We start from the raw sequence: 24,682 nt of genomic DNA, 5'->3' as shown, positions 1-24,682 counted from the left end.
AAAGAAGGTGCTGAAGTGGGTTTCTTGCTTGTATTAGAACTTCCTAAGATTCATCTAAAAAGCTACAATGTAACATTAATAAACCTACTAGAAGTAGCTGTGCTTCACATTTTTCTTTTTAATGCAAATTTCATTGGCAGTGAGGGTACAAAATGTGGTAACAAAAGCCTGAATAGCCACAACAGATTTTGCTCTAAATCATTTAGGGCCTGAACCAAGTCCTTTTGAAATCTGATGGCAATATTTCCATTGACTTCAATGGGAATTGGATCTCTGGGTCTCATGCTAGGTTCAACAAAAGTCTCCTTCCAGCTTTTGCCCTTTGGAAACTTGTGCCAGGGTCGAAAAGCCCCGCAAATCCCTTTTGCTGTTGCCACAGTGCTCTAGCTGGGCCTCGCATATATTGAACTTGACCTAAATGAGTTCTTCCTCTAATAGATGTATTTATTATTTATTTTGTATGGTAAGTACTTAATTTTTTTAATTTAATTCTTAATGTTGGGTGATAGTCTTGGTTGTGTAATGCATACTGCATTTATAAATTTGGTGCAAAAGCACAAGTTATACATTACAATTATTATAAAGAGATGTAACTATTTTAACTTTGTTCAAGTATGTGGTATATTTGCTCATATTAGAGTAAAAAAATCAGTAAATTTACTATGGGTCCATGTAATTTAAGAGTTACTCCATATGATATTTTTTTAGAATTAGATGCACAAATTTTGAATGTGAAACCTGCAGGGCATTTCAAAATATATGGGAATTTTGTTCTCATGTTCTGTATTAACTCACCTTTTAATTTGCCATAATATAAGTGTACTGTGTAGTGTCATAGTCAGACTTACATTGAATAGAAGAGAGTCAACACTCAGCAAGCATTGTAGAACTGTATGACAGCCCAGATAATTAAATTTTCATAAACAATTTAGTGTGGAAAATCATAATATCAGTAATTTGTATCTAATTCTGATTTCCACACTGCAAAGTCTTACCCATGAAAACAACCAGTAGGATCGGTCAGCATCTTTACTGAAATAAAATTCTTGTGAACTGCTTTGTACACTGTCAAAATTATTTAGCTCAAAAATTCTTCACTTGACCATCTCAGCTTGTATCAAAAGAGAGAGGCCACTCATTCCACTAAATGAATAGGTTGTCTGTTTTGAAAAGTTAACATGTACCTGTACATTTATTTTCTTCTTTTTTTTACATTAGGTATTTCAAAAAAAAGCCTGATGAAAGTCGATATCCCTGTCCTTTCAAGTGACTGCATATTACTAGAATAGTATCAACCACAGAAAAGCAGACTTAAGACCAGTTTCTGTCCTCAGCCACATCCACACAATACCACTGACTACAGTGGGGCTTCATGGTTTTAGCTGAGGGCAAAACTGGGAGGTGCATGTTTACTTAGTAGAATTTGTTTGTTTACAAATTAATGGCATTGAAAGCGTCAGAAGCAAAATACAATTTTAACTTTAATTTTTCTTTCGGAGCAAAGACTTAAAACTGTGTTAAACAAAAATAACCTAGATTACCATAAAATCAATGTTCAGTGGTCCCCGGGGACCTAGTCAGCAAAAGGCTGCCTGTGCCTTCCAAAGCCCCAGAAGTTCTTGGGTCCTGACTCTGCTTGAGTCAAAGTTATTCAGCAAAAAAGATCAGGTTGAAACAAAAGCTCTTTTAAAAACAAATGAACAAGCTTGCAACTTTTTGATCCTAAGGTTTTGGAGCTGGCTAGGAAGCTCATGTAAATAACTTTGCCACCAACTCATTGTTCCTAGTTACTTTTAACCTCTCAGCAAATCAGAGTAACTGTCGTGTGTGACCACAATTAGGAAGACTTATTAACACCATATTAGTGGCAGGTCTTTGAATAGTTCTAATTTTTGCTGCTTTTTCGATGAAAATGCGTTTTGGTTTCCTGTGCACTAGGATTACTTCCCTTCACTGTCCCTTGAATGGTTTATAATGGGAGTGAAATTTTTGTTAATCCTCTGAGCCACTGTCCTTTAATGCTCTTCACTGGGGACTAAAGACATTCCTGAGATTAAGCAAACAGACCTATTTAATCCAGCCAATTTTCCTCTACCTCTCTATCAGTACTAAGGAAGGAACAAGCAGCTATCATATATGTGGCTGATCTCAGGAAGTGACTGATCCACCACAAAACAGTCAGTCATGCTTTAGGCTGTGGCCTCTTTTTAAAGTTCTTCACCAGCTGACTAAAATTTAGTCAAATATGGTAGAATCTGCACTCAGATCTTGGAAACATTCTGACCATGTTCTGAGTATCAAAAGCCTGCATGACCTATGGATTAATTCAACAGATGGGTTGGGGGGGGGTATTGCTTTGTTAGTGTACAGGGGTTTCTATTATAGGGCCTTTTTAATGTGTAATCGAGCTATACCTATTTTTTCAATGATAGTTTTAAATATTGTATGACATTTTGCTGATGTAAGGTACTAGGATGGTATTACATGGTAGGAACTGCTCTACACGATTTCCTGTATCTAACAGATTTTCTGTGGTTACTGCTAAAGAGGCATTAATTTCTACTCTGCAATCTATGATTCCTGTTGGAAGGGATCACAGAGCTCAGGTTATGGGCATGGGAACCAGTCGCAGCAAAACCAGCCTGCCATATTGCTGGTGTGGAAAGGACCTCGAGGAGTAACACTGAGGGGCTTCTGCTCCATGCATATGTCCCAAATTTGTGAGTTTAGGCCCAGCATTCCCTGCAAATACTCAGGTTCTGCATTGGTGTTGGAGCTGTGCTGTGAGCCTACATTAACACCTCTCTTAGAAAGACAAGTCAGTTAGTGACTTAAGCTTTTGAGGTTTATTTGCCCCAGAGAGTCCAAAAATCTTCTCCGGCGCAGAATGCGTAAGTGGCCATTTCCTGTTGAAAAGGGACTTTCTCCTGAATTTGCAGGAGGCAGATGCTTGGGAAGACTATTTTCTATTTGACTGAGCCCCTTTCATTCTGAATTCCAATACAAATTGATGCACTTATTTTTTTAATTTGATTTAATTAGAAGCTGAGCGTGTGGTGAAAGTGACATTGTACCAAGCTACTCTGTTTTAATAAGCAGGTTTTGTTGCTTTTGAATTTTTAAACAAAGATTAATAGAAACCCTATTGTCCATTTAGAGAGCATTATTAAATCATTTTGTATTTCTCCTACTGCCCTGGAAAAAGTTCTCCATTGTGAAAGAATAGAATGTCATATTATTTAAAATAGCTAAACACTTATTTTCTGTGAAATATTTATAAAAGAACTACAAAATATTCATACATATCAGTAAGGCAATTTAAATCACAGTAAAATTTCCTCTTTTTTGTTCTTAAATATTTTTGCATTATGTGTGCCATGCTTATCATAGTGATACAAGATGGACAATAAGAAACTAATATTAAAAAAAAGCCATCCTTTACTGGAGATTTTTCAGGTACATTTTGGAAAGCAGTTTTATTTTGATGTTAACTATTTGTTGGCAAAATAAAAGTGCCTTATGTTTTTAATTGAAGTCTATTTGTCATTGAGTAAATCCATTCTAGTTCATACTGCAAAAATTTTTCCCAAGTCTTTCTCTTTTGCATGTTCATTGTACATTGATTATTGTAAATGTATTTGGATCCACCTACATGCTTCCTGGCTGCCTTTGATTAAACTTCCACAAATAAACTCAGTCCAGATGGAGACTTTGTTAACAACTGCTCAGCCTGTATTTCTCATTTCAAACAACTTGAATATATGTTATTGTGAAATCGCTGCCAAATTGATTCTTAGCTATGCACTTGTACATGCCAGAATCTGAAGATTTTGGATTCTGAATGATTAATGTCCCTTGGGGGTGAAGAAGTTCACCTCCAGATGGTCTGCCTTTACTAGCTGGGGAAAGCACAGAGTGGTCTGGCAGCTCCCATGTGATTTCTGGTTTTGGTATCCCCAGTGCCATACAGTTGAGCTGAACTGCTGCCCCAGCCATAGTGCGTATACTCTGTGGTGGTCTATTTGTAATCCGTGGGGGATAGGCTACAGTCATTACAGAAACAGTTATAGATGACTCTCCAGCATTGTTCTGAGCCTTACACAGGTAGTTTCCTCTATCACGAATGGTTGCTTCTCGAATAACTAAAGTACCATTTTCAAGTAATATGTATTTCCCAGTAATTTGAGGCCGATCTAGCACATAGCCACTTGGTACTGTCCATATAATGTTTGGTTTGGGGCTTCCATCAGAGAGACAGTGAAGGGATAATGATTCCCCACTGATGCTCTTTATTGGTCCTCTTGAATGGGTAAGAATAGTGGGCTTCTGACCAACTTCCAAGATGATCAGCTTTTCAATGTAGCCTACTTTATTTCTAGCTGCACAGCGATACTTTCCTGCATCATCTTTGGAAGGATTATAGATGATGAGGGTACCATTACTCCCTATATGATACCGGGAAATTCTGGCTCCATTGGAAAATCGTGTGCCATTGGGTAATATCCAGATGATTTCAGGAGGAGGGTTTCCATCCACTGAACAATTTAATATGATAGTTTTTCCTGCTTTTGCTATGATTTTTTCATTGAATGGATTTCTGAACATTGGTCGTCTTAGCATTTCTAATACCTCCAACTGTACTACCAATATGCTTTCTCCTCCATCATTACGTACCATGCATATAAAATCTGCTGTGTCTGAAGGCCTTACATTCCTAATTTCAAGTGTCCCATTTTTGTGTACTGTTATTCTGCTCCCATAGTATGGAGCTGTTAAGAAAATATTGTCAGGCATTATCCACATAATTTGAGGGGAAGGTGTCCCTTCTGACATACAATCTATTTGCTTCTTTGAGTGCCTTATTGCTGTTGCTTTAATGACAGTTTTGTTTGTATATAAACCATTTATCACGGGTGGTTTAGAAATAACATCCAGTTTATAAAGTTTTGTGTCATCTCCACCAGGATTTCGGGCAACACATACATACTCCCCAGCATCCAACAGTTTCACTTTGCTGACTGACAGTGAGCCATTAACGTGCAGTAAATATCTGTCTGTTGAAGCTGAGATCATGTCACTGGAAGGTAGCAACCAAAATATTTTTGGCTTGGGTTCTCCAACAACCTCACAGTCAAATACTGCATTATCCCCAGCTTTTACTTTAGCATATGTCTTGTAATTCTGCTTTATACGAGGTGAAGCTGTTACAACTGTAATGTGTACCTTCATTTCATCTTTTCCTAATGTATTTTGGGCATAACAGGTATAGTTGCCCTCTTCAGCTATTCCAACCTTGTTGAAATACAGAGTTCCATTGTCAAAAAGAATGTATCTCCGAGACCTGCGTCCATTGTCATCTGCTTGCATCACATTATTAATCATGGTGCCATCTGGCAAACTCCAGGAGATCTCTGGCTCAGGTGATCCAGAGGCTTTGCAGTCCACTTTGAAGTCCTTCCCATATGGTACCTGTTTTTTAAAATACTGTTTTTGGTCAATCTTTGCTGGTTTCATAGTCACACTGACTTTCATCAGCATCAGGTCATCTCCAATTCTGTTTCTTGCTACACATAAATAGTCACCTGCATCCTTTTCTGTGACTGCCTCGATAAACAAGGATCCATTAGGATAAACATGGATTCGACTTCCCATTCTAGAAGAAAAAAAGAATTGTTTAATATGTAGCCACATGCTAAAGAAGAACACTGAGCCCTAATAAGTGATGTAAAGATGTATGGACTTAAGTGGATGAATTGCTGTGGGTTTTTTTCTTCTATATCTTAAAATTGTGTCTATCCCATGCTGTAGGTACATGCACACTATCCATTTTAAGGAAAAACAAAGATATATCAATATCTTTCCCAACCCTGTTCCCCCATTTTTGTGAGGACTAATTTATCTTCCCCCTTTGACCACATCAACTCCCTGCCCCCCCAAAGACTGGGAAAATAAATATTGCTATGTACCATGAAAGTCATCAAACTTGGGCTCTATCAGATCAACAGGGGAAGAGAGATCCAGAATTTATGGGCCAGTACTTCAGCCAAAGCCAAAAAGCAGCTAGCATAGGTCAGATGGTTGTATGCAAAGCAGACTTAGAGCTCTCCTTTACACTGTCTCCCTCCTGCAGCAGTTGTGGGTATAGACATTTTTCTCCTGCATTGTGTTAAAACAACCTGATGGCTGCTCTAACACCAGGGGGCTGAAAACACAACCCAGGATCAGCATGGCATAAAGGGCATCATGACTGTTGTCACATTTCCCTATGACAACTGCAGCAAGGGGAGTGCATGGTATAACAGCCACTGCAAGATCATCCTTATAGTAAGATGATTGATTCCTGGCTGCTTAAACTGAATTTAGAGCCAGTTTATGCTAGCAGTGTGACACATTAGTTAGAACATGCTGCACCAGATAATCTGGACCTTGGAGTCTGATTCTGATCTCACACCAGTGTTTGCACTAATGTAATTCTAATGACTTCAGTGGAGATTCTTCGGAGACTCAGTGGTGCAAGTGAGTAGAATTAGGCCCTAAGGAAAACATTCCTTCTATCATTTCCATCCTGTGTAAACTTGGGGCAGTGGGGGTAGAGCCATACCCAGATTTTATAAATCATTTATTTGTCTTATAGTGAATAAAATGTATATAATAATAATCTGGATAAACATTCATAAAATGAACATTAAAGGGAATGTAATTAATTTTAAATGGGAAACCATTTATTACAGCTACCTATTTAATAATACATGCTTATTGGGTTATCACTTGTAAAATTAGGGTCATATATTGCTCTTCTGCAGGAAAAATGCACACAGGCAAGAGAGATGGGCGAATTCTGACCCTTTACAGCTGCAGAAGAAAACCTTCATCTACAGTGTGAGAACATGCCTGGTTTTTTAATTAGGGTTTTGCCTTTGTTGCACACGGTATGAAAAGCTTTGTTTTTTCCTCTTCATCTCTCCCATTCAGCCTTTTTAAGACTACCTAGTCCGCACTAAAGGAAAAATTAGGCTAAATTATAAAAGTTCTACACACCAAAATTTCAGGACCAGAGCTCATCCGAATCTGGTAATAACCATTCCATGCTTGCGGAACTTAGGAGCTCCTTAATACTGAGGTACCATTTTTGTGAAGCTACTAAGCTCTGCCGCATCAAGTGATCCTCTCCGTTTTACAATATCGCTGAAAACTCTGGAAATGAAGAATCTGTGCAGTTATTTGACACCTTCATAGACCTAGCTTTTCCTAAGTAAACCCTGTAGACCTATGTTTTCCTAAGTAAACCCTCAACAAGTCTCTTTTTGGGAGGAATTCTAAAAGTACAGGTTTTATAATTGTGGAAGTTGTTCATATAATCAGAAATCTAATCTGCTTGAACTTTTTGCTTGGGAAGTAAGTTTCAGAGTATGAAGCAGTCTCTGGAGTTGTAGAATGAACCCGACCGCCCCCACTGCCCTCCCCCCCTCCAGCTCTTTGTTCAATAACTAGATCCCAGAAAACAGGAGAAGATGAGTGAGGAACTTTAGTGGCAGGCTTTAATAAACCTTTCCTCAAATCTCTGTGTGAAAAGCATCTTAATTTATAATGCTTCTAGCAGCCTATAAACAGTGATATGTGGTGATAGACAGAAGGTTCTACAGCTTTTTTGGTGTGCAGGACATAGCTAGAAAGCTAGGACTCCCTTGCACTGAAAGCAATATCACGTTGAAACTGGCAGTAACTTAGACTCACTGGAATATCTCCTGCTCTACTGATTTTCAGTAACAGAATAGTTAAGTGTAGGTGGAGTCTTGCATTTAACCTGGGCACATCCCCTTGTTTCTTCCATCTAAAGCTCATCCACCATGTTCTTCTCCACTAGTGGCAGAATTCCAGATCTGGCCATTTAAGATCAGTATTAATAAAGTGAATACAAAGGAAGTATGTTGTGTGTATGAATTTGGTAGACATTACAATAACTGCAAACTTTTATTTAAATCAACTCAGTGTCAGCAGATTTGATTTTTTTATTTATTTATTTTTTTGTTAAATTGGGCCTTTTAAACTGCTATTTACCATTTGAAATAATAATTTTAAAACTGCAATGTAAACTGTGAAACAATTAATTTCTTTGGTCATACTTACTGATTGCCAGTAACATGACTGCAGTAAATTTATTACCAACTTTCAGTAATTGGACTATAAACTCACAGGATTTTGCTTTTAATACAGTAAATGAGGTTTTATAGGTTTTCCCTGTAGGGGATATTTTCAATCTATAAATAAACAAATGAATACTTTAGTAATGCCAGTCTGTCTCGAGCCAAATGGCTGGCAACTGGTGTATGCACATAGTCAAAACAAAGTATGTTAACTGGTACCCAGTCTTAGCTGCGCTCATTCTGTAACTGGCTAGGATGTGAGACATGTCAGCTCAGCCATAAAATACAGAAGTCAAAGCAGCTGTCAAAGGTTGCAAGAGTAATCAAGACCCTCATTTTATAAATTTGTGTTCTCACTATATTCCATTTGCTTTTCAGGAGAAACTATATTCACTAGATTCTGTTTCTTAATGAACTAGTAAATGGCTTTTCATATTTTTAGCAATTATATTAGTTTTGGAATTTTGCAATCAAAACTTTTATTTTGTAACAGTTAAACTGTCCCCACTTCGGCTCCAACAAATTTAGATTTTATTGTGCAACTGTTTTAAATTTTGTGATGGGAAAGCGGTTTATTTTTATAAAAATAAATTGCTAATTGTTACCAATTAAATATTTATATGATATCCAACTATATCAGTTTGCTTGCCACTACATTCACAAACTATCATTGTCACTGTTAAATTGGTTTTTTCAACAAGCAATCTTACAAAGCATAATTAAATTGTTACTATGTACACCAGATTTATAGTAAGTTTATTGTATTTCTCTGTAGCCACTGTGCTCTGAGATGCCTTTAATTTAATTGATTTATGTTAAATCTCTTCTGTGGTACGTATGGCATGTAAAAGCCTTTCTAAAGTAAAAATCCTCAAGCTTACTCTAAAGCAGGGGTGGGCAAACTTTTTGGCCCGAGGGCCACAACTGGGTGGAGAAATTGCATGTAGGGCCAGGGCAGAGGGTTAGGTGCAGGAGGGAATGCGGGGTGTGGGAGGGGGTGTGGTGTGCAGGATGGGGCTCAGGGCAGGGGCTTAGGGTGCAGGAGGGGTTTGGGCTCCAGCCCAGCACCGCTTACCTGGAGTGGCTCCGGGGTAGCAGCAGTGCGCACCGGTGCCCCACACTGCTCTGCTCTGGAAGGTGGCTGGCACCATGTCCCTGCAGCCCCTAGGCTCCACACATTGCCCACGCATTGCCCTTGCCTGTGAGTACCTCCCCTGAAGCTCCCATTGGCTGTAGTTCCCCATTCCTGGCCAATTGGAGCTGTGGGGGGCGGTGCCTGGAGGTGAGGGCAGTGCACGGAGCCCTCTGCGCTCCCCCCACCCCCGGGGCCGCAGGGACATGGTGCTGGCTGCTTCTGGGAGCAGCGCGGGGGTCGCGGCACTGCAGGGATGGCAATCCTGTGGGTCGGATCCAGCCTGTAGACCGTAGTTTGTCCACCCCTGCTCTAATGTATATATCCTGCATGAGGGTCAACTTTATATTAACATCCAAATCCTATTCAACTGACATACATATGTTGAGGATTTGGCCTTAAATCAGAACAGAATAAAATGACCTAAATTCAGCCATTGCATGAACAGATTAGGCTTCACTGATTTAGTTGGGCTGCACCCGCCTATAATAGGGCTGAATTTGGGCCATTAATATTAGAAATATAACAATAAAATTGCATTTTCTGTCACTAGAGATGACTCACTTTTATCGCGGGTTAAAAACAAATTTGGCTTCAGTTAAGCAGAGTTACAGTACTTTAGGCATTTATGCTTGGCAATATCACAGGATTGACTCTTTAAGAAAATTCTTTCAGTGATTTGTGGTCTGCAATGTTAAAGTAAGGACTAGAAAAATAAAACGAGCTCAGTCACAAAGAAACATTCCTACCTGTGCCATTGGTCAACAACTGCCTTGGAAGGCAACCTCCAGATTATTCTGGGCTTTGGCTCCCCAGTAGCTGAACAGTTCAGAAGCAATCTGTCCCCAAAATTCAGCTGAGTCATTTTCAGAGATGCAGTTGCTATTCTGGGAATTGTATCTTTCTGTTCCACCATGAGATTTACCACCCTCCTCTCTGACCCAGTGGAGCTTGTAGCTATGCATTCATAGTTCCCACTGTCAGAAGGAGCTATGTTTCTTATGTAGAGGGTTCCATTGGAGAACAGGAACAGTTTGGCATTTACAAAATGCAAAGGCTTCACTGCTGTTCCATCAAAGAGGACCCAGTGAACACTCGGATGAGGGTTTCCTTTTGCTGTGCAGGGGAGTTTCAAACTTTCACCCATAATTCCTGCAATGTGTTGTCTCTTCTCTTCCAAAATAACAGGAGGTGCCACAATCACCTGGAGTTTTACTGTCAGCGTATCGGCACCAGCTGGATTACTAGCCACACATGTGTAAAGCCCTCTGTCATAAACAGTGACTTCCTTGATTATTAAAGTGCCATCTGATTGCACAGACGCTTGTTTACTTCCTGGAAAAGATTCCGAGACATACGTTTTGTTTGCTAGAATCCATGAAATGGTAGGGATGGGCCTGCCTTCAGCTCTGCACTTCACAGACACAGGCTTTCCAGAATGGACAGTGATCACTTTTGACCTGCCCTCTAGGATCCTCGGTGGATATGCCACCACAGACAAAGTGACCAGGAGCCGATCTGAGCCATGCTGGTTGGCAGCAATACACAGGTACTGTCCGCGGTCCTGAATGTTCACATTCTGGATGGAGAGGGTGCCGTTAGCAAATACTTCAAACCTGTTGTCACGCTTGCTTTTTGATACATCAGTCCCTAATTAAACAAAAAAAGTAAAATATATTTATATTACATAAGAAGCCTTTATTTATTTACTTTTGCTTTTTATCTAATACAATAATAATTGCTAGCAAAAAACCAGCTGCCTTGGTTTTTATCCTGCACTCATCACCATGGTATCTGAGCACACCTTTTGTCCCATAAGGGCTAAAGAACAGTGACAGGAATGAGAGGAATAACAGTGCATGTGTTTATGTATATTGTGAAAGATGTATTACGGAACCAACAAAAATCAGGGGGTGGGGGGAGCAGAATTGCTCAGCAATGGAGCGCAGGATCTTATTACAGGTGGATTCTTAAGAAGCATGATCTTCTGTATAGGCCTCACTACAATAATGCTATTGTTAACATATGCTGAATATGGTAAATGTTAAATACAGATTGACCTTTTTTTCCTTTCTCTCTCTTTCTTGAAGAGCCGTTTTATAAATACAGTAAGACACTTAAGGATGTATGTGCAGTGCTGGAATATTACTACTTTTCAGCCATATGTAGTATTCATCTTATTGCTTTATGGCTGGTATCCACCTAAAGCATGGCTATATCCCAGCATTGCACCTAGCGCCTGTCTTATTGCTAATATATAGTAGAAGACAACCTTTTAAACAAGGCTTATATGGCTTACCTGATGACACTTTAGTCCAGTGAATTGTGGGAAGGGGATTACCAGTCGCTTCACAAGGGATGAAGGCATCTGAATTAGCCAAAACGGTAAAAGCAGCCAGTTTTCCTCCCACTATTCTAGGTTTTGCCAATCTATTTTTATATAAAGAGTCTAGGGCTATGAGGTTGTTGTTGGTTTCTTGATCTGCTGTCTTGTCAGACCAGCTTTTGACAGAATTGTCCTTGTCCCTTCTCCTTGCAGGAGTGTATGGAGTGGAGCGCTGTGGGGATTTTAATGTAGTCAGAGTATTAACTGTTAATGTTTTGCCTATTTCTGAAACTTCAGGAGACTGTTTATGCCAAAACTTGTTTTCCCACTGGGGAGATAAGGTGATTTGCACGATACTTGTGTGTGGTGTCTCTGTTATTTGGGATGTTAATGGGGTAGGATGCTGTATGCTGGAGTTGATCACATGGGTAGTTACAGCAGGAGATTTGGTACTGAGCTCAGCTTTGTCAGGAAATGTTGCCTGTGCTGTATGTTTCTGCTGAATAACTCTCTCTCCCATTTTTTGGCGTGGTCTTTTACTTACCATTACAATAGTTTTGTTTTGTTGATTAGGCACTGATTCAGATGTTACAAAGGATGTGGCAGGTAATATTGTGGTGGTGTTGAAAGGCTTCAAAGAAGGTGATGTGGCTGGGATTGTAATGGCAGGTTTTTCAGTAGAGAGAACATCAGATGGTAGTTTAACAGGTTGAGTGTTCTCAGCTGTTGTAATTCTAGTTAATGTTTGCATAGTTGTTGCAGGTGAACCTTTAGTTACATCTTTTGTGTGAAGAATCTGTGGCACAGTTGTAATTGGGATTACACTTGTGTTCTTATAAAGAAATCCAGTGGGTATGGGGATAGTGGGCTTAGTTAAAGACTTAGCTGTTGTCAGGATATACAAGGTTGTGTTCACTGATGAAGCAGTGGTGGTGCTATGGCTTGTAGTAATGCTTTGTGAAGTCATAATCTTCTGGGGCTTTTTCCTCCTTTGATCTCTCCTCCTTCCAGCTCTGAATGCTTTGATTTTAGTGATTTTCATTTCAGTGTGGGGAACAGTAGTAGATCTAAATGTTGGCATTGGTCTTGTTGCAGTCATTTCTTTCTTCATAACAGTTGGAAGATTAGAAGAATAGGCTGAAGATGGCAGTTCTGCAGTAGTAAGAGATTGAATGGGAGACTGTTTCTCGGACATACTATTGTCATGACTGATAGGTTTAGTTAGGGATAAGAGATCATCAGTTTGATTCACTTCCACTGAAATTGTTGTTAAATGTAAAGGAGAAACTCTATCTATGGATAGCATTGCAGTAGTTTTAGGAAGCATGCTGGTTATTGCTGATGATGGCACTGTACTTGTTCGTCGTCTGGGTAGCTTCTTCAATAGCTCCTTTTGAATGTGTGTCTTTCCAAAGAGATGGTGCCAAGGAATTTTTCCTCTTAAAACTTTGGAAGAAGTTCTAATTTTAGTGGTTGGGATGATGGATTTAACATTTGAGGATGTCTTGCTGTCTGCAGAAGTTGTAGTTTCCATAGATACACTAAGGGTCTGTCTTGCAGTTGTAGGGAGTCTGACAGTGTGTGTTTGCAATGGTGCACTGGCCTCTAGTTTCCTTTGCAGGGTACCCTGTGTGCTTTCACTATAGAAAGGCATTACAGTGGGAGTTGTTTTTTCTCCTTCTGCAGTGAGTCTGTTTTTCTCTTCAGCCAGGAATGCTGTGGTTTGACTTGTAGGCTGCTCTGATGTGAGTTCTGGTATATCCACTTTCACAGGTGGGGGCATATGTGTTTCTGGGCTAAGCAGTTCAAGTGAACTTCTGGAAGGAGTTGCGGGATGTGAACACAATAGACATTTTGTGTCCAGCTCTATAGCTGGAGGCAGAGTTGTACTTTCTCTACTGGATTCTTGTCTCACAAAATTATATCTATGTCCTCTGATAGCTGGAATTCGATCTGGTCTAATAATTCGTCTTCTACCAGAAATTTTCCTTCGTCTTCCATATCGTTGTCTTGACTGTAGTGTATTAGCTGTAACATCTCTAATTATCTGAATCTGCTGATGAGTAATAATAGTTGACCCTGGTGGTAGTTTAGGAGTTGTTATTTTTTGAGTACTGTGAAAATAAATGTGACCAAATTCAGTGTTTGGCTCGCTGACTGTCACTACAGATATTCGATGATCTGATTTAGTTGAAGTCTTATCAATAGACTCAGTAAATAAATCAGGTTTTTCAACTATGTTCTGGGAAGTGACAAGGCTGGTAATTTCAGTAACATCTGCTGTTTGTGTTGTAGATATGATTTTTAAATACTGATTACTTTCCCCAAAAGACACCAATCTGTGTTCAGCATTAAAGTCTTTAGCTGTACTATTCACTAAACTAGATGTAGTTAATGGCTGTATAATAGTTAATGATGTTTGATTTAATTCAGAAGTTTCCAGTGAGTTTGGTCTTGTGACTGCAGATGTTAGATCTGCATTTGGCTTTTTGCTCTTGGGTCTTATAGACTGTGTAATCCATGGACTAACTGTTGGAGCTACTGCCTCTGTAACCATGACAGAAGTTGTTTTAGACTTGAAATTACTTGATGTAGTTTTAGGTTCTTCAGTTACAATAGTTGCTGAAACCTTTTTCAGAGTAGGTATAGTTGGTGCTTCAGACGCTAGTATAATAAATTCTTCTTCTGGAGGTATATGGTCACCAGATGTTTCTTCCTTATCCCCAGACACCTTAGAGGATAGATGGTCTGCTGTAGGTGATTTTGTTCTGGCATTTTCTTGTTTTTCTGGCAAAGTGGAATTCTTCTTTGTTTTTTCAACAAATGCTGCCCAATGTTGTGGGTCAATTCTCCTGGCTGAGGAAGTGAATTGTCTTCTGTGTCCCCTAAATCGTCTGTTTATTTTGTCCCCATTGCGTCTGTAAGTCATCTCTCTATAGTTATTCCATTTATTTGCAATCCCTATAGCTTGATTTCTGGATGCAGAATCAGTGGGTGCTTTAATTGTTACTGAAGTTTGCACAGTAGCTAATGGATACTTATGTTTTGTAACAGCTCTAAGCTCCTCATGACCAGATCCATCTCTCTCTTCATTTTCTTCTGGAGCTGTCTTTTGTTTTTGTGAAGCACCCTCATTCACTTTAACTAGCACTTGGAAAATCAAAAAATCCATACCATGTTGATTGGCTGCTACACATCTAAAATAGCCACTATCTTGTTCTGTCATCTCTTGTATTTTTAGTGTACCATTGTGGAAAATATGTTTGCTTCTTACAGACTGATGAAGAACTGTGTGCTCAGGTAGGATCCAACTAATAGATGCATCTGGGACACCAACAGACTGACATGGAAGGTAGAGTGTGTCACCAATGAATGCCGAAAGTTGAGCCCCATTAAAGTTGTTGTGTTCCACGTAAGTATCAATCACTGTGATCCTAAATGTTAGGACATCTGCATCATTATAATTTGTGCCTATGCAGTGATAAACTCCAGTGTCAAAACTATCAGCTGTCCGCAGTGTGAATTTTCCACTTTTAGCTATTATGATTCTTCCATCTTCACTAACATATGGCGCTCTAACTTTGCTCCCATCAGCTAATATCCATTCAATGGTAGGAGAAGGCTCACCAAGTGCCTGACAGTCCAGTTCCACGGTCCCACCCACTAAAACAGTGTGTTCAACTCTTGTTTTATTATCTCTTGCAATTATGGCCCAGCTGTGTCTCAACTGTTTTTCATTAGCATTGGGCAAGATAATTTGAGCATCAGTTACATATCCAATATGTAGTGTGCTGAATGTGGTTGCTGTCCTGTCTAATTGTAAGGCCACCTGGCCTTGGAGCAGCCAAGAAGGTTCAGCTGTCAGTTCACTCTCTACATTGGTAAAAACTTCTTCACTTTCAGAGTACATCTGTTTGTACTTGTAACTGATGTAAGGCACTTTGGTCAGTAAGAGATTCCTTTCGAGTTTCAGGGGAGAATCACTGTATAGGGCCAATATGCTCCACAGCTGTTGAATGTGTTCATAATCAATACTACACACCAGAAATGTTGAAAATGATACTTTGAGTACTGTATTATCACCATCTTTGTCAAATGACAGTGGGGACATTTTTGTGGGTTTTTGAACATTGCAAACCAAGTTAGCTTGATTTCCTGTTTGGTCTGTCATATTCAACATCATGGTTCCAATGGGAGCTATAAAATCTTTGGGAGAGATGGAAATGAAGTCCCCTTCATCTGGCATAGTGATGTTTTTAAATTTCAGGGAGGGATCTATGGTTGGCTTACTACAGGTTAAAGATGCAGATGGGATGTTAACTAAATGTTTGCCTTTAGAATTTCTGGGATTGGCACAAACTGGACATTGCTGGGCACTAGAAGAACCTCTGTCTTTCTTGCACTTTATAATATCTAGGGGGAGGAAAAAATAATGTAAGTTTTTGTGATACTAGTTCCAGTACCAAAACAACAACTTATATTTTGCTGAAAGATCTTTCCTTGAATAAAGGGCTATGAAGTATTGACAATAGAGATCTTTAAGTCATCACCAAGCTTTATTTTAACTGTTGCCTATTCCATTAGTGAAACCTTCAGCATGACTGTCATTGCTATCACAGCTAGTCAGCATGCCACAGCCTTGCCTTGGGAAGCACACAGCTCCAGCAAGAGCTGTAGGAGGCATTGTTCTATTGTGCCCAGATCCTGTTCAGGGGTGCAAAAAGGAGAAGAAACTCCTTGTGCCCTCTTCTTCACTTGTGCACCTTCCCTGTGGTCAGGCACAATATGGCCCTAATTAATTGAGGCTTACCATTGTGAGGCAGGCAATTATTACTTTCCTTCTTTTAATGACCACAAAGGCAAGCCCTGGAGAAACAATGGGACTTATCCAAGGCTGCCTTTCTTCTCCTTTAGCCACAAGACAATCCTTCCCTTTTATCTCACACTTTCCAAAAAATCATTTGTCACACATCTTATAGTGGTTTGGTAACATCATCTGGTTACGCTTTGTCATGAAAACAATTTATCTCAAAAATTTGTCTGAAGAAAGCTGCTTATTCTTGTAAATAATTATTATTCCTGAGACTAAGACTGCAAACCATAATACCAAAGTATGCTCTAAAAATATAAAAACTAACAAAAGTATTTGTTCTGGTAATCAAATTGTAAACTACACAGAAAATATTACACATTTAATGCATCTCTCTATCCGCACTTCACCTAAAATGTACCTCAGTCTAGCCCTAGAGGGAACCACTTAGAGAGAGAAAGAGAGAATAATTCATTCTCTTTCAACATTTTCACCTGTAGAGAGAGAAGATAATTCATTCTTGAACATTCAGCTTTGGGCACTGCCAAAAAGGGTTCCATTTAGAGATACCTGAGCTTGGAAATGTATTGGGACCACTAACCTCAGTTCATTTAGGCCACTAAACAACATTCAGATATTCTGTTTGCATGCATATGCGCGCACCTTGCTAGCCAACAATAATGGAAATAAAAGAGATGCATGGTAATTTAAGGGAATAAGGCACCATGGGGCCATGGAATGGTAAGGAATAACATTTTAAACAGCTGACAAGGAAGTCACAGAAGATCAACAGAAAGTCACAGAATAAAGTGTTACACTTTAAAAAGTGTTGTTATAGTAATGACCAATCTCTTACTATTCATAAGTAATTTAATTACTAATTTGCACACACACAAAAAAAGATGACTACTATAATGCCTCTATCCAGACATTACTAACTGGTCATCATAATACTTTGCACTTAAATAGTGCAGTTCAATGAAGAATCTCAAAGCACTTTCAAAACCTGGAAGTTATTTTCTCCATTTTAATGGTGGCTTAGAGAGGTTATGGTCACACATTAAATCAGTGGCAATTAGAAACAGAACCCAGATCTCCAGGCTCACCCTGTAGCAACTAGAGAATGATGCCTCCTTTGCAAAGACCCCAAGGGAAGTCACCAATCTAGTAAGAAGGTATAAACAAACAGAAATCTTTCAGCTCATACTGTACCTGGCCATTGTTCTGCCCAGTCTACAAACCATTGTAGATCACAATCACAGGACCAAGGGTTTCCATGAAGGTATATGCTCTCTAGTTCAGTCATGTAAGAAAACATCTCTTGTGGTAGTGAAGTTAAGAAGTTGTCAGACAAGTATATATGCTTTATGGAGGATGTTTTAAATATCTGGATGTAGCGCAAGGTGACAAAAGCATCTGGATGAAGCTGTTTAAGTAAATTTCCTTCCAAGTGCACCAGCCTCAGTGATATAAACCCATAGAAAACTTCTGGGTGTACAAATTCAATTTGATTGTGGTCCATATGCAACCGTACCAAGCTCTTGAGACCATGAAAAGTGTCCTTCTGAAGTATTCTGACTTTATTATAGCTCATTTTTAAGACCTGTTGGTGAAAAGATAGGGATAAAAAGTCTAATAAAAAACTACATTATTTTGGTATTGGTAGAAGAATTCTAGCCAACTTTGAATTATTACTACTCAGGTGAAGTACCTAGATATGAGTCATAGGCACTATGGGAAAAAACAACAGATATTATCATTTTTATAAGTGTGGTTATGGTCAGACATGACCTCAAATATTCAACAGGCCAATGTATGTATACACTTTACTCATACCAATAGTCCCAATCAAACTGCTTTTGTGAAGAAGGTAAGCAGGGTTTGACCATAAAATAAGTGAGTGTATATTTTTTTTTCCTTCACTTACTACTACAATGCCTATACAAATATGGAAGAACAAGCTGGATTCTTGGCTGACAAATATTTTGTCTGACAAATAATGAAAAGAATTATTAACTCAGTCCCAGTTGAAGGATCTTTTTTATGAGAGAGAATGTGCTAGCCAAACTCAACTTTCTGATGGTACTTTGTTTGCAGACTTGCAGTCTAAAATGAGCAAATTTGGCAAAAGGTTATTGAGTGCTAATAAATATGGAATGATAAAACCATTTTTGCAGTCATTTTTCAGGTTGGAATCATACTTTACATACTTTAGTATGTATGTTCTTTACTGGCTTCCTAATCCTCACAAAGAACTGGTGATGCCTTTATGAATTACTGAATGTTGCAAATTAGCGAGTAAACAAACAATACAAAAAGCAACAATAATGCACAAAATCTACTTTGTTCAAGTATTTGCCAAATCTAATTGTTATAATTATTTACAGTCATACTTTGTGTTCTTCTAGTTAATAGCAGCTGTGGATCAAAGTTTCAGTTGGGAAACTTTTAGGCATTGTCTACATATGGAGCCATTCAGGAGTAGCTATTCCTGAATAACTCCATATGTAGACACTCTTGTTCCAAAACAAGAGTGCTTTATTCCGGCATAAAAGTGTCCACATGTAGAGTTATTCAAAAATGCTGTTCCTGACTAACTCCATGTGTAGGTAGACAAGCCCTTATTCTCCTTAACTGCCAGAGGACTCTTGAAATACAAACCAACAAAAACCCTCAGCTCTCTACTGTAGCTTCCAGGCTGTTCAATGAAGTGCAAATTCTCTGAAGTCCATCTGTTAGAGCTACCCCTAGTGAAATATGCACTAATACAGCCAGAGGCATTGCAGCAGTTATCTTAGGTGGAAAATAGAAAGTCAATAATTTTAAATTAATATGTGTGAGCTGCACACAGAGTTGGTCTGAAGATAAGTATATTTTATTTAATTTTCTAATATTTCTGAATGGCACAATGCACCAGCTGCTTCAATGGCAGAACTGCCTCTGAACTGGTAATTTACTTTATAAAAATAAAGTAATTGTTATATATAACCTTCCTATAACAATCTTCTAGGAAATCTCTGCAGAGACATGCTAGGAAACCCACTTGGTTCTGTGTGCAAATGATGGGATGTGCAATTTAGAGAAGATCTACTGTCATAAGTTTACTAATGTTTTATTTTAAATAAGCAATAAAGCACCAAATATTATAAACCTGTCTCATCCACTGTTAATAACATCAAAGAACTGCCCTTAATATTAGAATGTAGCATTTTCTTTCTGTCATACAAGGAGCTTTGCAGCAATACTCTCCCTTTTGTCTTGGTGGATATGAATAAGAATTGCAACTGCTAGAAGTACTAGCTAGGACAGTGCTGGCAGATATTCACCACACTCCTCAGCCTGGTATCTAAGTGCCAAGCTGGGACAGAAAGAAATTCCCCTGTGGGTACAGTATTTCAAAATTAATTACCCTGGGAAGGGGAAGAGCATGATTTCATCTGAAGCATTTTTCAGAATTACCATTAGAAACAGGATATCAAGATAAATGGACGACGGGTCTGTTCCTATAGATTTGTACCTTTTGTTGATTTTTCTGTAGCAAAACTAAGATGAGACCACCGTCTAATTTCAGTTCTTACCTGTAATGCATTTAAATCAGTGAATGTCTTGTCGGGGATTGTATGGATCTCATTGCTGTGCAACATCAACAACTCCAGTTTCTCCAGGCCGGAAAAATCTGTTTCGGTCAGTTTAACCAAGCTGTTGTAACTGTAACAAACATTTCATTCCAGATCTGGGTTTAGTCAGTCAGCTAAAGTTCAAAAGTAAAAAACAAAAGAAAACTTTCTTTTGCAAATGCACAACAAAGGTAGATTTTAGTTCTGATGTGACAAGGCAAATTCTAAAAGCTTTTTTCATCTTAGCAGGTAAAACTCAAAGATTTTGCTAGTCTGGCACAGACTGATTCCTGTGAACTGTATTCAAGTAGGTGGGGATATAGCTGCAGTAGATGGATGCAAGAACGTGAGAAGAAAATTGCCATCTTTGGACTCTTGTCTAGGAGGAGGAGAAGGAGCTTCAGTACCGGTAAAAGTCTACAATAATGCATTGAATTTTTATGATTTTTTTTTCAAAATTATTCATGGCTGGTGAAAGGTGGGATCAGCTGGAATCTTTATTACACAGAAAATACAAGCTTCCCCACATTACCCCATCAACGTGCCTTAACAGCAGATGGAGTCGAAAGAACGTAGTTCACTGTCATTGCTCTCTGCTGCGATTGTTAACAAGACTAGATTAATCGTTTCAAAGGCCAGAAGAAGTGATTGTGATAATCTTGTCTAACTTTCTGTATAACACAGGCCATAGAACTTCCCCAAAATAATTCCTATTCAAACTAGAACATACCCTGTGTCTTTTTTTAAAAAATCCAATTTTGATTTAAAAATTGCCAGTCATAAAGAAACCATCACAACCACTGGAAAATTGTTCCAGTGGTTAATTACCCTCACTATTAAACAATGTGTGCCTTATTTCCTGTTTTAATTTGTCTAGCTTCAACTTCTAGCCATTAGATCTTGTTATATCTTTGTCTGCTGGATGAGAGCCCATTGACAAATTTCTGTTCCTTGTGGAGGTATTTATGGACTGTGATCAAATCACCCCTTAACCTTCTCTTTGTTAAGCTAAATAGATTGAGTTCCTTGAGTCTATCACTATAAGGCATATTTTCTAATCCTTTCACCATATTTATGAGTCTTCATTATTGACTACGATCAGGGATATGGTGATGTGGATACCTCCCCACCAGGACCTGGACAGAGAATTGAAGCTTATTTTTCATGGGCCAAAAAATCACCGAGTAGTGGTGGTAGTTGTTTTTAATAATTTATTATTATTTATATTATCGTAGAACCAAAAGGCTCCTGTCAGGATTGCAGCCCCATTGTGCTGGGCACTTGATCACTATGGGCCTGATGCCATGCCCACTTAAGTAGATGGAAAGGCTCCTGTTGACTTCAGTGGTCAAGATGAAGCCCTATCAGCCTGGGCTGGATTTGAACTGTGGCCACTGTTAGCCAGCCCTTTAGCGGGCCCTCTAATAATAATGATATGGATCAGACACACTCAGATACAGATTTTTTTTAAGTTGCTGGCTGGTCTTGTTTGATTGTATTATCAAGACTTTCACAACAGGGCATTACAGAAAAACAAATTTGAATAGATAACTTGAAGGTTAGTGAGAAATAAAAAGGGAGAAACCAGTATGGATAAAATAAACATCTATTCCCTCCCTCATTTACCCAATTATAGAACAGAATAGTTTCTGAGACAAATATTCAGAGAAGTGTTACTTCATATCTGATTAGCAGATGGAAACAGAGGAGGCAAAGTATCATATGAAAAGTTTCTCATGGTACAGTATGTCCAAAGTGGAAGTGCTGGCACTAATCTTCATAGTATCTGAGACCCATATATGTTAATCAATTTGTTCTCACAACAACCCTGTGAGGTAGAAAATATTATCATCCTCAGAAAGACTAAATGGCTAGCCAAATGTTACGCAGGAAGTGGCAAAGCTTAAATTTGAACACATCTATTGAGTTTGCACTCCAGTCTTAACCTTTGTAAGGATGATCTCAATTCCAGGCAGGAATCCTCTGAATTCACTTTTACAGACTCAGTAGGTTCAGATAAGTATAAAAGAAAGAACTGTATACTCCAAATCATTGGAGGTTCTTCCATCCCTAGTGATAACATGATTTTGCATTAAGGTGGTGGGGTAAAAGTAATGGGGAAAATCAAGTCTCAGATTGCCAGTTATGGAAAAGGGAAAGTGGGTGTCTATTCTTGTGCAAATTATGGTTCAAACCGAATAAATTTTGTTTTTATCTGTTTTTAAAAATTATATTCCTTAAATTATTTAACAATTGGCCCCTAGAATCTGAAACCTTGAACTCCCAATCAATGTGGGAGAACATTAGGTTTTGCCCCAGCTGTTACTGTAATGAATTCTGAATACTGCAAAATAGTAGATTTTAAAGGTTTTTAAAATCAATTTTAACACAAACCCAGAAACTCTAATTATATTTTGCAAGGCAATGAGAGTTAACTGCAAGCATAGACAAAATGCAGATGTTAAACATACCCTAAATTGATGCGCTCCACGTTTTGGGGGATGTGCGGTGGGATGGCTGTGAGGTACCGAAATGTACAGTGTACTTCAGTAGGGACGTAGCAGGCACAGAGCCTGGGGCACGCACTACTGCTGGGAAGAGTAGCCAGGCAGAAACTGAAGAGAAACTCCAGCAAGCAAGGTTTGCTTCTGCCTTTTACTTTCATCCTGCGTGCTAATCCTAAAACAACATCCCTCACAGCAAGCATGAACAAATGCAACCCTGCAAACAAAACAAAAAACACAAGCAGTCATATTGTGAGATAAGTATCAGTTATCTTACACCTGGGTACTTGTACAACTATTATAGAAAAGTTTGCTACCATAAAAACTGTAGGGTTTTCCTCATTTTTCAAATGGATACAATAGCTTGAAGTATTTATAATTTTAAAAAATCCTGCACAGTTTCTTACTTTTAATGGGAAGCACTAGGCATGCTATTGCTTACAGGTGTAATAGTAGTAGAAGTAGTAATAAACCTGACACCCTAAAGAGACTATTGTTACAAATATATGATTTTGGTTATTTAAAACATCCATAAATCTGCTTGTAATTTGTTCTTGGCAAAGAACACGTCAGCTCCTTTCTTGCCAAATAATTACTCCAAACAAAATTAACAAATTTCAAAAAATCTGAGCTAGTTTAAAAATCTAGCTGTAGAAGCATGTAGAAGCATGACTAATGCCACTCAAATTTAATCCTGTTCTTTCTATTCTTTAGACTATATCCAAGCAATGAATCCCCCCTCCAATACTCTGCTTCTGCGGTGGGCAAGGGTTGGCATAGAGTTCCACAGCAGAGATCGTTGTTGACCAGGAATGTCTATAATCAGCTACTAGAATTTGGTACTTAACAGTCTGGTATTAAAAGCTTGTTGGGATCTAAACCTTCCCTGAACTGAGCTGCATTGGTAACAGTCTAACTACAGACAAGTTCAGAAGAAGAGACTATTGCATTATTTTGAACTGTGAATTTCTTTTTGTTCAAAAATCTGTGCCCTAAACCACGGAAGTGCTAAGCACCCTCATCTCTCAGTGAAATCAACAATTTACTCAGCATCTCTTTGGATCAAAATCCAAGGGATGCTGGGAGTTTAAAGAGTCTATAGGCCACATCCAGTTCCTTTGATTCTTGCAGTTAGCACAACTGACTGCAATAAGCCTGCTCAGGTGAATAAGAGAAGCCAGATTTGGTTCCAGAGCTGCCTTTTCACAGCATTTTATAAATGATGAATAAGTAAAACTCTCAGCCCTTTCAATGTTCATAAACGAATTTTACGCTTAAACCAGTTACTGTAAGTCCAGTCTTACCTGGGCAAGGAGCAAAGGTGAGACGGTCAGAGCGAATATTGCAAAGACCATTCAAGAATGCCCTAATACCATAGAAAGGACCCTACCTGAGACTCAATATTGTAATTAGCTGGTTTTTTTCTCCGTCAGTGCCGCTTTCGGTTTATGAATGGAAAACCAGTAGCGAGACACACGCTAGGGGGGACGGGAAGACCGGCCCCCACTGGCACTGAGAAAAGGCCCTTTGCAGCAGCCAGTCAGGTGAGGGGCAGGGCGCGCCCGGGGCTCCGGAGGAGCGGTCAGAGGCGCCACCTTCCCCCCGCCCTCAGCGAGGCGCCGGCCGCCGAGCCGAGTCAAGGTGCATGGCCCGAGTGGCCGGCAAGTCTCCCGCGCGCCGTGTTCGCCTGGCTTCGGCTCGCGCACAGCGCTCCTCCCGCAGCCTGAACCCCGGGGTCCGGAGACCGTGCCCCTGCCCCTGCCCGCCGGCTCTCTCGCCCCTCCCTGGGCAGGTGCCGGGGCTCTGGGCTGCGCCCGCGTCTGTGGCTGCAGCCTGGGGTGAGTGAGGGGCTCCCGTGTGCTCTCTTCGCAGCTGTCAGCCAGTCTCTGTGCCCTGCACTCCCCGCACGGGCTCGGCACGCCCCCCGGCTCCCGCGGCACGCTGATTGGGGGGAGAGAGGCGCCTTCTCCCGCGGCCGGCCCGGCCCGCTGCTGCCTCGGGAAGCGGCAGGGTCCCTGCTGGGCAGCACCAGCAAGAGCCGCCCGCAGCCCCAGGCTCGCCGCTTCTCCTCTGGGCTGCAGCTGCGGGACCTAGGTCCCCGGGGCGCCTCCGGCGCTCTCCTGATTCTGCCCCTCTCCGCCTCAGTCCG

General features: G+C 39.7%; 1 protein-coding gene across 3 annotated transcripts; it reads right to left on the bottom strand.

Annotated features, from left to right (window-relative positions):
* Nucleotides 1-98: 98 nt before the first annotated feature.
* Nucleotides 99-24,421, bottom strand: IGSF10 (immunoglobulin superfamily member 10). 3 transcript variants are annotated; one of them, XM_043522366.1, is made up of 7 exons: nucleotides 23,924-24,421; nucleotides 22,501-22,750; nucleotides 19,991-20,120; nucleotides 17,625-18,015; nucleotides 11,576-16,015; nucleotides 10,026-10,926; nucleotides 99-5,653 (listed from the first exon to the last, which is right to left on the bottom strand). In XM_043522366.1, exons 2-7 carry the CDS (start codon nucleotides 22,734-22,736, stop codon nucleotides 3,745-3,747), a joined length of 8,007 nt encoding a protein of 2,668 aa, XP_043378301.1. In that variant the 5' UTR covers nucleotides 22,737-22,750; nucleotides 23,924-24,421; the 3' UTR covers nucleotides 99-3,744. The 3 variants fall into 3 exon arrangements, with proteins under 3 accessions (XP_043378301.1, XP_007057434.2, XP_043378302.1); XM_007057372.4 differs by having other exon boundaries at nucleotides 23,838-24,398; XM_043522367.1 differs by lacking the exon at nucleotides 23,924-24,421 and having other exon boundaries at nucleotides 19,991-20,163; nucleotides 22,501-22,638.
* Between the last annotated feature and the right edge of the window lie 261 nt (nucleotides 24,422-24,682).

The sequence above is a fragment of the Chelonia mydas genome, chromosome 9 (genome assembly GCF_015237465.2).
Source record: "Chelonia mydas isolate rCheMyd1 chromosome 9, rCheMyd1.pri.v2, whole genome shotgun sequence".
NCBI lineage: Eukaryota > Metazoa > Chordata > Testudines > Cheloniidae > Chelonia > Chelonia mydas.
This window is presented reverse-complemented; position numbering and strand designations above follow the sequence as displayed.

What these genes read in the sequence shown, in the direction of transcription:
- IGSF10 (XM_043522366.1), bottom strand. Translation starts at nt 22,736, where the DNA reads ATGCTTGCTGTGAGGGATGTTGTTTTAGGATTAGCACGCAGGATGAAA. An exon ending in CTGGGCAGAACAATGGCCAG is followed by an intron (nt 16,016 to 17,624) that starts GTACAGTATGAG and finishes TCCTCCCCCTAG; the next exon opens with ATATTATAAAGTGCAAGAAA. An exon ending in GTTGTTGACCAATGGCACAG is followed by an intron (nt 5,654 to 10,025) that starts GTAGGAATGTTT and finishes TTTTTCTTCTAG; the next exon opens with AATGGGAAGTCGAATCCATG.